This window comes from Salarias fasciatus, chromosome 23, assembly GCF_902148845.1.
Source record: "Salarias fasciatus chromosome 23, fSalaFa1.1, whole genome shotgun sequence".
NCBI classification, from domain to species: Eukaryota; Metazoa; Chordata; class Actinopteri; order Blenniiformes; family Blenniidae; genus Salarias; species Salarias fasciatus.
In genome coordinates, this window is record NC_043766.1 from 36009758 (window position 1) to 36024397 (window position 14640).

At 43.9% G+C, this 14640-nt stretch overlaps 3 protein-coding genes across 3 annotated transcripts in view; all 3 read left to right on the plus strand.

Annotated features, from left to right (window-relative positions):
* LOC115382176 (NACHT, LRR and PYD domains-containing protein 3-like) overlaps positions 1–14640 on the plus strand; it is a 1518151-nt gene that overhangs the window by 160306 nt on the left and 1343205 nt on the right. The gene's annotated exons all lie outside the window — the stretch shown is intronic.
* LOC115382198 (NACHT, LRR and PYD domains-containing protein 3-like) overlaps positions 1–14640 on the plus strand; it is a gene marked incomplete at its 3' end in the record, with an annotated part of 406576 nt that overhangs the window by 113237 nt on the left and 278699 nt on the right. The gene's annotated exons all lie outside the window — the stretch shown is intronic.
* LOC115382211 (ATP-dependent DNA helicase PIF1-like) lies at positions 1600–7030 on the plus strand. Its single transcript, XM_030083915.1, has 2 exons — positions 1600–1604; positions 3231–7030. Exon 2 carries the CDS (start codon positions 3777–3779, stop codon positions 5580–5582), a length of 1806 nt encoding a protein of 601 aa, XP_029939775.1. The 5' UTR covers positions 1600–1604; positions 3231–3776; the 3' UTR covers positions 5583–7030.

Below are 14640 nucleotides of genomic sequence, written 5' to 3' on the forward strand. Positions count from 1 at the left end.
AGAACACTAAAGCCATTCGTAGAAGGAAATATCGTGACAGTTCAGAGCACAGGCAGCAAGTTATTGATATTGTGAGGCTCAGTCGGCAGCAGAAGCAGGAGAAGTCTAAGGATTTTGGTTTTGTTATGGATCAGTTTGTAGAGAAGGTTAGAGACGGTCCAGACTTTGTGTGTTGTGTTTGCCATCGGTTGTTGTTCAGGTATCAGGTGCTGAGTTGTCAGAGGGAAGTCTATAGTTCCAGGTCAGAATCGGCTCGTGTAGCGGACAGGTGCGTCAGCGAGGATTATTTGCATCGTTGTAGTGAGGAGTGTGCTGAGCCCTGTCAGCTGGTTCCTTCTAGAGGACACCTTTGGATTTGCCACACCTGCCATTCTAAGATTAGTAAAGGTGAGACTCCAGCTGAGTGCTGGATCAATGACCTACAGCTTGATCCCATTCCACCTGAACTGGGATGCTTGCATAGTTTAGAGCAGCACCTGATCGCGTTGCATATTCCGTTCATGAAGATGTTGGCACTGCCTAAGGGAGGGCAGAACGGAGTACATGGACCAGTCACCTGTGTTCCAGCCAACATTGTTCAGACGACCAGCGTGTTGCCACGGTCGAGTATGGAAGGCTCTCTGTTACAGGTCAAGCTGAAGAGGAAGTTGACCTACAAGGGACACTATGAGTACCAGTTTGTGGATACTCTACGTGTCAGGCAGGCGCTAGACTATTTAAAGAGAACCAATGTTTATTATAAAGACATTGAGTTCAATGAGGACTGGGTCAATGAGTTTTGTAGGCAGGAAGATGGGGAACAGGAAGAGGCTGAGTCAGGCAGTGAGGATGAGGCAGTGAAGAAGAAGGGTGATGTTCAGGTTGTTGTAGAGGGCGAGGCGGCCTATCAGGAAGGTGGTGAGGTTCAGAAAAGGCCTGCAGTTGTTGATGTTGTGGAGGAATCAGCAGACATAATTCAAGATGAAATGTTACATGACAGACAGCAACACTGCATGTTTCAGGACACTTGTCTTATGCCTGTTGATATTGGTCAGGAAGCTCTGGATCAGTATTTTGAGGATATAGTCAATGTAGCACCTGCAGAGGGGAACAGTCCGGTTCGGATGCTTTCTGATAATTCAAATGAAGCTAAGTGTTTCCCCGTGTTGTTTCCTTTAGGAGAGCAGACCTTCCATCATGAGCGGAGTTATGCTTTGACGTTGTCGCGTTATTTTAATAACCGGATCATGCACGCCGATGGCCGTTTTGCGCGTAGCGTGGAATATATCTTCTTTGCTCAGTTCATGTCAGAGATGGACAGGGTGGTGTGTAGTGTGTCGGTTGCGCTGCGTAAGGGGAAAGGCGGTCAGGGCTCTCGACAGATTAGCCAGAGGATGTTGCAGGACGAGGAGTCTCTGAAGCAGTTGTTGGAGTTTGATGAGGGTTTTCGGTTCTTGAGGCCAGTTAGAGGGACTCCTGCGTTCTGGCAGTCTGTTCAGAAGGACATCATGGCCTGTGTCCGTCAGTTAGGCATCCCGACGTGGTTCTGTTCATTTTCGTCTGCAGATCTGCGCTGGCAGAACCTTCTGACCAGCATTCTGAAACAGGAAGGCAGAGTGCAGACGGTGGAGGATTTGGAGTGGGCAGACAGGTGTGAGTTGTTGCGGCGTAATCCGGTGACTGCGGCCAGGATGTTTGATTACAGGTGGCATTGTTTTCTGAAAGAGGTCCTCATGTCTCCTTCTGAGCCAATTGGCCGAATCATCGATCACTTCTACCGCGTTGAGTTTCAGCAGCGCGGTTCTCCTCATGTTCACTGCTTGTTCTGGATCGAGGGCGCTCCTAAAATTGATCAGAACACAGATGAGGAGGTGGTCGAGTTTATTGATAAGTATGTAACATGTGAGCTGCCCTCAGACGACGACGCATTATTGGACATTGTGTCGTCGGTTCAAACACATTCTAAACGACACTCAAAGTCTTGTCGGAAAAACAAGACGACGTGTCGTTTCCATTTCCCAAAACCTGCTACTACGCGTACATTCCTTTGTAAGATGAAGGAATGTCGCTGTGACAAACAGAAGCTGAAGGAGGCCCAGAAGAATCCTGATTCAGAGAACAAGCTGGTCTGTAAGTGCTTTGAGAAGGATAACCCGATGAAGAAGGAGGTCGCAAAGAAGATTTTGAAGTCAGTTAATGATGCTATCAGGGAGGAGGAGCCGTTTGATAGTGTAGAGGAGTTGTTTGCCAGTCGACACATCAACCAGGATATCTTTGAAATGGCCTACAGGAGGTTAGAGAAAAAGACCAAGGTTGTTTATAGGAGAGGCTTGAAGGAGGTGTGGGTAAACCAGTATAGCAAGAAGTTGTTGAAGTGCTGGAACGCTAACATGGACCTTAGCTTTGTCACCGACGCCTACGCTGTAATCATTTACATCATTTCGTATATTACGAAAGCAGAGAGAGAAATTGGCCTACTATTGAGCAACGCCCAAAAAGAAGCAAACAAAGAAGGAAATCTTTCTGCTCGAGAAGCCCTGAAGAAGCTGGGCAGTGTATATTTACACAACAGGGACGTTTGTGCCCAGGAGGCGGTGTATAGGCTAACCAACATGCACCTGAAGGAGTGTTCCAGGAAGGTGGTGTTTGTTCCAACAGGGGACAACATTGTGAGGATGAGTTTACCCCTCCATGTCCTGAAGGAGAGGGCGTCATCACATGATCTGAGCTCAGATGACATGTGGATGACCAGCATAGTGGACAGGTACAGGAACAGGCCTGATGGTGGTGTGTTTGACGGCATGTGTATGGCCACGTTTGCCTCGGAGTATCGTGTTCTCACCAAGAACGAATATTCTCCAAACAGAATTCAGTTGAAGAACGAATTGGGCTTCATCTTGAGGAGAACACGGTCTCAGTTTGCAGTTGTCCGCTACATGCGTTTCAACCTGGACAAACAACGGGAGTCTTATTTTCAGGGTGTGCTTCAGTTGTTCCTTCCTTATAGAAGTGACTCAGAGCTCAAGCCCGAGGGCTTCCAGCTCTTTGAACAGTTCTATAACGATGGTGAGGTGACGTTTGGCGACGGCTCCGTCCATAGAGTCAAGGTGGTGGTGGATGAGAACAGGGCCCGGTTTGAGATCGATCCTGAGAACCTGGAGCGTGCTGAGGAGATTGCTCAGCATGTCCATGGCCTTGAGGAAGACGCTTGGGGGGACCTGTGTCCTGAACAGGAACTGGAACGTGATGAGTGTGCTGAGGAGTTTAGAGAGCAACAGGCAGCAGAGATAGCGGGTGAGCAGTTGGTGGAGGGTCTGGAGAACGTTCCAGATCTGCAGGAACGTGGCCGGCAGGTGGCCCAGTTAGAGAGAAACAGGCTGCTGTTGTCTCGTGCGGAGGGCTTAGCTTTAGTTAGGTCTCTGAATGAGACACAGCGGGCTGTTTTCTTCCAGGTGAGACAGTGGTGTCTGCAGAAGGTGAGGGGTGAAAACCCTCCGCCTCTGCATGTCTTCATTACGGGCGGGGCTGGTGTTGGTAAGAGTCATTTAATCAGGGCCATCCAGTACGAGGCAGGGAGGCTGCTGTCAACACTTTGTGATCAACCAGACGAGATCTGTGTTTTGTTAACGGCTCCAACTGGAATCGCTGCGTACAATTTAAACGCAGCAACAATTCACCACACATTGAGCATCGGCAAACAGTGTAGTTTACCTTACATCCCTCTGGGTGAAGATAAACTAAACTCTCTGCGCGCTAAATTCCTTCACCTCCAAATTCTAGTGATTGATGAGATCAGTATGGTGGATCACCTTCTGTTGGCGTATGTCCATGGCCGCTTGAGGCAGATCAAGCAGACTGGAGACTTTTCCCCGTTTGGTAACGTTAGTGTGATCGCTGTGGGAGACTTTTATCAGCTGCCTCCCGTTAAAGGGAAGCCTCTGTATAGTAGTCAGGTGGGTGTGGACCTGTGGTGCCACTTCAGTGTGGTGCAGCTGACCACGGTGGTGAGGCAGAAGGACAGCGTGTTTGCCGAATTGCTCAACAGGTTGAGAGTGCGTTCCAGAGACACCCCCATGTTAGAGAGTGACGTCCACATCCTGAAGAGCTGTGAGACGGGCGAGGAGAGCTCAGCCTTGCACATTTTCCCCACCAACCGTAAAGTGAATGAGCACAACTTGAAGCAGCTGTGTCGGACGTGTCCCGATCCTGTGACCATTGAAGCTCAGGACTTCATGAACAACAGGAGCACGGGGAAGCTGGAGTTGATGGCGGGGCATCACAGTGCGGCGTTGGACACGTCCTTAGAGGAGACTCTGAGTCTGGGTCCAGACGCCCGTGTGATGCTGTGTAAGAACGTGGACGTGGAAGATGGTCTGGTCAACGGAGCATGTGGCACAGTCACTCATATCCAGTTGAGACAGGGTGACAGCTTTCCTCAGACAGTTTATGTCAAATTTGACGATGAGAAAATTGGCTCCCAGAGGAGGAAGAAGCGCTCACATGCTGCAGTGGCCTGCCAGCTTTCTACTGCCATCGATCCGGTGGAGGAGAAGGCCACCAAGCGTGGAGGTTTGCGTCGTCAGTTCCCTCTGAAGTTGGCCTGGGCGTGTACCGTCCACAAGGTGCAGGGCCTGACGGTGGACCGGGCCGTGGTGTGTTTGGAGAAGGTGTTTGCACCTGGCCAGGCCTACGTAGCTCTGAGTCGTGTCAGGGATTTGTCTGGACTCATCATCATGAACTTTAAAGAGAAGTCCATTTACTGCAAGGACACCATCAAGGAGGCCCTGGACAGGATGTCTCCATTTTTGATTGAGCAGGCACGGCCTTCATTAGACACGCCCAATCTGTCGGTGTATCTAATGAACGTTCAAAATTTAAGTCGCCACCTGGTAGATTTGGTGTCCTGCACACAGCATTTGCAGCCTACCTGCATTGCTGTCACAGAGACGTGGCTCACTGCACATTCCTCACTAGACGGCGTCCAGATTGACGGCTACTCTTTCCACAGCCGCCCTCGTGCTCTGTGTTACAGCAGCAGTCAGCCCAAACTGTTAGAGCTGCAGGTTTTAGAACATGGTGGAGTTGGTTTGTACAGGCTAGCAGATTGGGACTGTGACATCCTGCAGGCACCCAATTTGGATCTGGAGTGTTTGGTGTGCCTGTGGAACAAATTCAACATAGTGATGGCAGTAATTTATCGTCCACCACGTTACCCAAATTCCCTCTTCAAGCAGAACCTGCAGCGGTTGCTGCATTGGCTTAATCCAATCAGTGACACCATTGTAGTCATGGGAGATTTTAATGAGAACATTTTAACGGGGTCATCAATTTGCAAATTAATGGGAAGCAAAGGATTTGATCAGCTGGTGACACAAGCGAGCACAGAGAAGGGGACTCTGATTGATCACGTTTATGTGAGAAGCAGACGGTTTGATGTGGAATGTGCAGTGATGCCCACGTACTTCAGTGATCATGAAGGAATTCTGTGTAGTTTCAGAGCTAGAGGTGACCAGGGGCAGCTGGAGGAGCTGGACAGGTGGTTTGAGCTGGATGATGTGGAGTTTGAGGATGTTGAGGGGATGTTTGAGGACGACTTGGACTGATTGAGTCAAACTGAGCTACGTGGCAGTGGCCGAAGCAACTGTTGCTGTTTGTTGTTGCTGATCAGCTGGTTGATGGAGGGAACTGACTCGTAGTGCGGTGCTGTTGATGTGTTAGAGCACTTTGTCTGCCACTCCAAATCCTGTGTTGTTGTTGTTATGAATCATGTGCATTTATTGAAGGTTTTTAGCAGTTTGTATTTATCATATTACATGAAATAAATTATGACATTATGGAGATATTTTTAGAGTAAGTTATTCATGAGCTCCAGGTTCAACCTGTGGAGAATATAGTTTGATCAGTGAAATCTTTTATTTATTGACGTCTGTGAAATCATGGCTCTGTGCTTCCTGTGGTTCTTGCTGTCTCTTTGTACTTGTAGATATTGCTCTGTTGTTGGTGTCTGTCTGTGGATGTAGTTGTGGCTCTGTAGTTCTTGTTGTGAGTCTGTGGCTCTGGGTGTGGTTGTAGGATGCTGGTCTGTGGTTCCAGCTGTGGTTCCAGGAGCAGGTTCTCTGGTGCCAGGTCTCTGGTTCCAGATGTCGGTCTCTGTTTGCCAGTCCCAGCTGTGCTCTGATCCACCTTGTCTTCTTTTCTTCCTGATGTGTTGATTCAGAGCTCTTCAGTCTCACTGAGGTTCAATATGTAAAGGTTCATTGAACTCCAGTCTTTTAAAGGATTTACAATCAGTCAGTGATCAGAGATGAGTTTTCATCTCCAACATGTTCTGAATCAACACATCAGGAAGAGTTTCAGTGGAACATTGAACAGTGTTCTTTTGACTGGCCTGACATGTAGATAGTTCACTATTCATTATGTTGTTTGTACAGATGTTGTGCTCTCTCTCTCTGCCCCCCCACGCCCCCAACACACGCGCACACACACACACACGCACACACACACACACACACACACACACACACACACACACACACACACACACACCTGTCTGCCTGGCAGCCTCAGTCATGCCAGTTTAACAGAAAACTCCAGTGATGATCACTGATCTCTGAGCTCTCCACAGAGATGATCCAGTCTCTGAGACAGAGGTGATGGAGGAGAAGGAAATGTGAATCTGAGGTGTTTTCATCATGTTTTGAACATCGGTCATGTCTGAGCAGCCAAACACACTCCGTCCTCTGTTCTCCTCTGGTGTGTCTCTAATGTGTGTCATTGAACCTCCTGCATGGAGAACCAGTGAAGGTGTTTACTACAGGAGTGTGTTTGCTATGTTCTCTCCAGGTCAACCTTCTGGTTGAAGATGCTGCTGTGTCCAGCTGATGGCGCTGTGGAGGACACACCACCACTCTGATGTTCCTGCTGGACCTTATTTCCTGGACTTGGGTTGTATTCAGTTTAAATGTAATCACATCTTCAACTTAGAGGATTTGCAGGTGTGTGAGTTGGTTATTTTCTGAATTAAAATACAATAAAGTTTTGATTATTTGAAGATTTCTTGTCAACGCTTTTATCTGTGAATGTGATCTCAGTTATGTGTTGTGTAATTGTTGATGAATCACTGATGAGCTAACCTGTGATGATCAATAAAGTGCTGAGTGTTGACTGTAGAATGTTGTCTGTCCTCTATACATCAATGAGTTTCCTCTGTAGTGGAGCTCAGGTCTGCTGAGGGTGTCTGAGTTAAAGAGGTTGTGTTGTGGACCTGCAGTGTGGATCATGACCCAGGTGAGCTGTTTCAAGGCTGGTTTCAGGTGTGAGGTTAGTGACAGGAGGTATTGGTCCTGATCCGTTTAGATCACATTCACACTCCAGTGGAGTCTCTGCCATGCAAGGTGCTCAGTCCGTCCACTGGGAGCAGCTTGGGGTTCAGGGTCAAGGATACCTCGACATGCTGACAGGATGAGATGGGAATTCAACCAACAACCTCCTGAATGTGAGCCACCACTTTGCCCAACGAGCCACGGCCACCCACAGTTTATCTCAAAATGATTCTAATTCACGAGTGTATGAAAAGAAAGGTTGGAGCTTTTATTTAGAAAGTGAAAGACCACATGACAGAACTCCATTAATGTGATCTGCTCGGTTTAACATTTGCCCATGCTGCTGTGAGGAATTGGTCATCTTGGCAGACAAGGAGAAACATTCACTGTTCCAGAACAAAATGCACGTGTGAATGCTGAGTAGAAAAAGAAGCTAAACTAATGCAGAAGTTAAAGGAGCAAAGTAAAGCTTCAACAGTGAAATAGATGAAATAGTTGGAAAAAAAAGCTGACAAGTTTGGAGATGAATAACTTTAAAGGGGTCATATTATGCAAAATTCATTTTAAAAAGGTGTCTTTACAGTCATATTGCCTCCCAGAGCCTCTGTATAATCCCCCAGAAGTGAAACATTCAGTCACCTCCCTCAATTACGCACTCCACTTTAAAGGAAATATACACTCAAACACACGGCTCTGAAATCTTACTTTTGTTCTCGGTCATCAAGAGGAACATTCCCCCCCCCCACCCCACCCCCCACCCCCCCACGTTCTGTAAAGGGCCAGAAAGTGTCGTTGAAATGACACGAAGAGCATAGAAGAAATAGTGAAATACTATTTAGGGTGTAAAAGGATAAATAAAAACTACATTTACTCCTGCAGTAGTCAGTACAGTTGTGTCAGCAGTAAACAGCAGTGGAGTCAGTGTCAGAGTAACAGAGGATCAATAGAGCTCCAGTCTTAATGGAAAAATCCAGACTAATCAAGCAGCAGTCAGCACAACAGGTGTGTCTGTTGCTATGGAGACCAGCTGCACAGCAGCCATGACAGTGAATCAGCACTGTTTCATGCAGTGTGCATCATAGATATATATAGAAACACTAGATGGCTCATGCGCGCTGTAACCCAATGGGGACTAACGTCGTCACATGGCGGCCATCTTGGTACAGGGCCGCTCACTCACTCATCACATTAATGTCAATTGAGCGTCAACTTTGAAATAGCTATAGATTGATCAATTTTCAATCGATTTTCAAACGACTTGGTTTGTTATAAATGTCAGACATGTAGGCATTTAACTGCATGCAAAAAGAAAAGTTGTGATATTAAAATTTAGTCTGCATCATAGCAACGTACCGTTAGTAATGAATCAAACTGTCTGTAAATCCATGAAGAATTCAGTGAGTTGAGTATTTTATTTAGTGTAAATCCCTCACCTTCCCTTAGATTACACAGAGCGCCCCAGAGTGGTCCACTGTCCTAAGATGGCCGCCAGTGAACGACGTTGCTGACTCCGCCTTAAGGCATCTCGTTTTTATATGATATCTATGGTGTGCATGGCTGAAGAAATGTTGTCTTGAGAACCCAGAGGTGAAATTGAAAAGCAGCTCTTTGACTGTGACCGTCCGAGTGAGCAATAGCTCTTATTTTGAGTGAGTGTTTAGCAACTGGCAATTAGCTTTCAAAGTAAAAGGCCAAAGATATACGTTAACGCTTTTAAGAGTCACTGAATGAAGGCAATAGGTGTCAGAGTTTGATTGACAGCTGCTGTCAGCTGTATAAATGCACTGAGTCTTTAATGAGTCAAATGAGTCTTTGTTGAGTCTAATGAGTCTTTAATGAGTCTAATGAGTCTAATGAGTCAAATGTGTGTTTAATGAATCAAATGAGTCTTAAATGAGTCTTTAATGAGTCAAATGAGTCTTTGTTGAATCAAGCGAGTCTTTAATTAATGAAATTAGTCAAATGAGTCTTTAATGTATCAAATGAGTCTTTAATGATTCAAATGAGTCTTTAATGAGTCAAATGAGTCTTTACTGAGTCTAATGAGTCGTTAATGAATCAAACGAGTCTTTACTTAATCAAATGAGTCTTAAATTAACCAAATGAGTCTTTAATGAGTCAAATGACTCTTTAATGAGTCAAATGAGACTTTAATGAGTCAAATGAGTCTTTGTTGAGTCTAATGAGTCTTTCATGAATCAAACGATTCTTTAATCAAATGAGTCTTTAATGAATCAAATGAGTCTTTGGTGAGTCAAATGAGTCTTTAATGAGTCTAATGAGTCTAATGAGTCAAATGTGTGTTTAATGAATCAAATGAGTCTTTAATGAGTCAAATGAGTCTTTACTGAGTCTAATGAGTCGTTAATGAATCAAACGAGTCTTTACTTAATCAAATGAGTCTTAAATTAACCAAATGAGTCTTTAATGAGTCAAATGACTCTTTAATGACTCAAATGAGACTTTAATGAGTCAAATGAGTCTTTGTTGAGTCTAATGAGTCTTTCATGAATCAAACGACTCTTTAATCAAATGAGTCTTTAATGAATCAAATGAGTCTTTGGTGAGTCAAATGAGTCTTTAATGAGTCTAATGAGTCTAATGAGTCAAATGTGTGTTTAATGAATCAAATGAGTCTTTAATGAGTCAAATGAGTCTTTACTGAGTCTAATGTGTCGTTAATGAATCAAACAAGTCTTTACTTAATCAAATGAGTCTTAAATTAACCAAATGAGTCTTTAATGAGTCAAATGAGTCTTTAATGAATCAAATGAATCAAGTGAGTCTTCAATGAGTTAAATGAGTCATTAATGAATACAGTGAGTCTTTAATGAATCAAATGAGTCTTTAATGAGTCTAATGAGTCTTTAATGAGTCAAATAAGTCTTTAATGAATCAAATGAGTCTTAAATGAGTCTTTAATGAGTCAAATGAGTCTTTGTTGAATCAAGCGAGTCTTTAATTAATGAAATTAGTCAAATGAGTCTTTAATGTATCAAATGAATCTTTAATGATTCAAATGAGTCTTTAATGAGTCAAATGTGTGTTTAATGAATCAAATGTGTGTTTAATGAATCAAATGAGTCTTTAATGAATCAAATGAGTCTTTAATGAGTCTAATGAGTCTTTAATGAATCAAACAAATCTTTACTTAATAAAATGAATCAAATGAGTCTTAAATGAATCAAATGAGTCTTTAATTACTCAAATGAATCAAATGAGTCTTTAATGAGTCTAATGAGTCTTTAATAAATCAAATGAGTCTTTAATTACTCAAATGAATCAAATGAGTCTTTAATGAGTCAAATGAGTCTTTGGTGAGTCAAACTAGTTTATGGGTCAAATGAGTCTTTAATGAATCCAATGAGTCCTTAATGAATTAAAGGAGCTTAAATGAGTCATATGACTGTTTAATGAATTAAGAGTCTTTAAGTAATCAAAGGAATCAAATGAGTCTTTAATGAGTTAAACAAGCTATTAAGGAGTCAATGAGTCTTTAGTGAATCAAATGAGTCTTTGATGAGTCAAATGAGTCTTTATGGGTCAAATGAGTCTTTAAGGAATTAATGAGTCTTTAATGATTCAAGTGAGTCTTTAATGAATGAAATAAATCTTCAGTGAATCAAATGAGTCTTTAACTTAAATGTCATTTTTTGATTCATTTTGACTTTGATTTGAAGGGATTTGAGTCTCTTATTTTGATTGTCAATTCTTCTGCACCTGAGCAACCTTTTACACCTCAATGAGACGAACGTGTGAGTCTTGGTTTGATCTTTCTACAACATTTCTGTGGGCCATGGTGACCACTTTAGTTTTTCTAGCTGGCGCTAGAGAGTAGATGGGGTTAATTTTTCATTTTATAAAACTTTTCACCAGTCTGGATGTCAGTGCCAAATTTGTTTTCGTGCAAGTTTTGGGGGTCAAATTTGAGTTTGTTTCCATGAGGGAATAATAAATAGCATATCTCTCACCCATGAGCATTGTTTGTCCAGCACTGTTAGCATTTCTCATCCTTAAAAATGAAGATGTTAGCATCTCATCTATTACCATGTAGCTGTTACCATGCTCCATTCAGTTACATGGACATGTTAGCATGCCATGTACTAGCATGTAGATGTTAGCATCTCTCATCCATTAACATAGGTTTTTTAGCACCACTAGCATCTGTCACTGACTAACATGGAGATTTTAGCATGTCCCATCCACTAACATGGAGTAGTTAGCATCTCCCATCCACTAACATGGAGCTAAAGGCATCTCTCATCCACTAACATGGAGTAGTTAGCATCTCCCATCCACTAACATTGAGTAGTAAGCATCTCTCATCCACTAACATGGAGTAGGTAGCATCTCCTATCCACTAACATGTAGCTGTAAGCATCTCTCATCCACTACCATGGAGTAGTTAGGATCTCCCATCCACTAACATTGAGTAGTTAGCATCTCTCATCCACTAACATGGAGTAGTTAGCATGTCCCATCCACTTACATGGAGTTGTTAGCATCTCCCATCCACTAACATGGAGTAGTTAGCATCTCCCATCCACTAACATGGAGCTGTTAGCATCTCCCATCAACTAACATGGAGTAGTTAGCATCTCCCATCCACTAACATGGAGTAGTTAGCGTCTCCCATCCACTAACATTGAGTTGTTAGCATGTTCCATCCATTAACATGGAGTAGTTAGCATCTCCCATCCACTAACATGGAATTGTTAGCATCTTCCATCCGCTAACATGGTGTAGTTAGCATGTTCCATCCATTAACATGGAGCTGGTGGCATCAGTCATCCACTAACATGGAGTTGTTAGCTTCTCCCATCCACTAACATGGAGTAGTTAGCATCTCCCATCCACTAACATGGAATTGTTAGCATCTTCCATCCGCTAACATGGAGTAGTTAGCGTCTCCCATCCACTAACATTGAGTTGTTAGCATGTTCCATCCACTAACATGGAGTAGTTAGGATCTCCCATCCACTAACATGGAGCTGTTAGCATCTCCCATCCACTAACATGGAGTAGTTAGCATCTCCCATCCACTAACATGGAGTAGTTAGGATCTCCCATCCACTAACATTGAGTTGTTAGCATGTTCCATCCATTAACATGGAGCTGGTGGCATCAGTCATCCACTAACATGGAGTTGTTAGCTTCTCCCATCCACTAACATGGAGTAGTTAGCATCTCCCATCCACTAACATGGAATTGTTAGCATCTTCCATCCGCTAACATGGAGTAGTTAGCATGTTCCATCCATTAACATGGAGCTGGTGGCATCAGTCATCCACTAACATGGAGTTGTTAGCTTCTCCCATCCACTAACATGGAGTAGTTAGCATCTCCCATCCACTAACATGGAATTGTTAGCATCTTCCATCCGCTAACATGGAGTAGTTAGCGTCTCCCATCCACTAACATTGAGTTGTTAGCATGTTCCATCCACTAACATGGAGTAGTTAGCATCTCCCATCCACTAACATGGAGCTGTTAGCATCTCCCATCCACTAACATGGAGTAGTTAGCATCTCCCATCCACTAACATGGAGTAGTTAGCATCTCCCATCCACTAACATGGAGTAGTTAGCGTCTCCCATCCACTAATATTGAGTTGTTAGCATGTTCCATCCACTAACATGGAGTAGTTAGCATCTCCCATCCACTAACATGGAGCTGTTAGCATCTCCCATCCACTAACATGGAGTAGTTAGCATCTCCCATCCACTAACATGGAGTAGTTAGCGTCTCCCATCCACTAACATTGAGTTGTTAGCATGTTCCATCCATTAACATGGAGCTGGTGGCATCAGTCATCCACTAACATGGAGTTGTTAGCTTCTCCCATCCACTAACATGGAGTAGTTAGCATCTCCCATCCACTAACATGGAATTGTTAGCATCTTCCATCCGCTAACATGGAGTAGTTAGCATCTCCCATCCACTAACATGGAATTGTTAGCATCTTCCATCCGCTAACATGGAGTAGTTAGCATCTCCCATCCACTAACATTGAGTAGTTAGCATCTCCCATTCACTAACATGGAATTGTTAGCATCTTCCATCCGCTAACAGGGAGTCGTTAGCATCTCCCATCCACTAACATTGAGTAGTTAGCATATCCCATCCACTAACATTGAGTTGTTAGCATCTCCCATCCACTAACAATGAGTTGTTAGCATCTCCCATCCACTAACATGGAGTAGTTAGCATGTCCCATCCACTAACATGGAGTAGTTAGTATATCCCATCCACTAACATGGAGTAGTTAGCGTCTGCCATCCACTTACATGGAGTTGTTAGCATCTCCCATCCACTAACATGGAGTAGTTAGCATCTCCCATCCACTAACATGGAGCTGTTAGCATCTCCCATCCACTAACATGGAGTAGTTAGCATCTCCCATCCACTAACATGGAGTAGTTAGCATCTCCCATCCACTAACATGGAGTAGCTCGCATCTCCCATCCACTAACATGGAGTAGTTAGCATCTCCCATCCACTAACATGGAGTAGTTAGCATCTCCCATCCACTAACATGGAGTAGTTAGCATCTCCCATCCACTAACATGGAGTAGCTAGCATCTCCCATCCACTAACATGGAGTAGTTAGCATCTCCCATCCACTAACATGGAGTAGCTAGCATCTCCCATCCACTAACATGGAGTAGTTAGCATCTCCCATCCACTAACATGGAGTAGTTAGCATCTCCCATCCACTAACATGGAGTAGTTAGCATCTCCCATCCACTAACATGGAGTAGCTCGCATCTCCCATCCACTAACATGGAGTAGTTAGCATCTCCCATCCACTAACATGGAGTTCTTAGCATGTTCCATCCATTAACATGGAGCTGGTGGCATCAGTCATCCACTAACATGGAGTTGTTAGCATGTTCCATCCACTAACATGGAGTCGTTAGCATCTCCCATCCATTAACAAGGAGTAGTTAGCTTTTGCCATCTGCTTTCCTGAGTCACTGAATGAAGTCATTGAGTGTCAGAGTTTGATTGACAGCTGCTGTCAGCTGTGTAACTGCTCTGCATGTCCATATATGGTCATTTCAGTTAGAGTGGAGAGAGGAGAAAATCAAAGCTTCTGTTTGGGAAACAACTGCTCCTTGTTCCTTTGGTGTTTGGCAAAACTGAACAAAAAATATCACGTTTGATAGGAAAATTTGTTTTCTTTCAGTTGGTGAGGCTTTCAGAGAAGTCAGACGTTTAGTTTGGACCGCAGAGGCCTCAGTTTGTGAGAAGCGCGAGATTTTTCCCCATCCGGCTCCATTATAACTGAGAACAAAAAAAATGCAGAGCGCACACCTTTTCTTATCTGTGAAAACAT

Bases quoted from the DNA above. Each gene is read 5' to 3' on its own strand.
- LOC115382211 (XM_030083915.1), top strand. From the start codon at position 3,777: ATGGTGGATCACCTTCTGTTGGCGTATGTCCATGGCCGCTTGAGGCAG.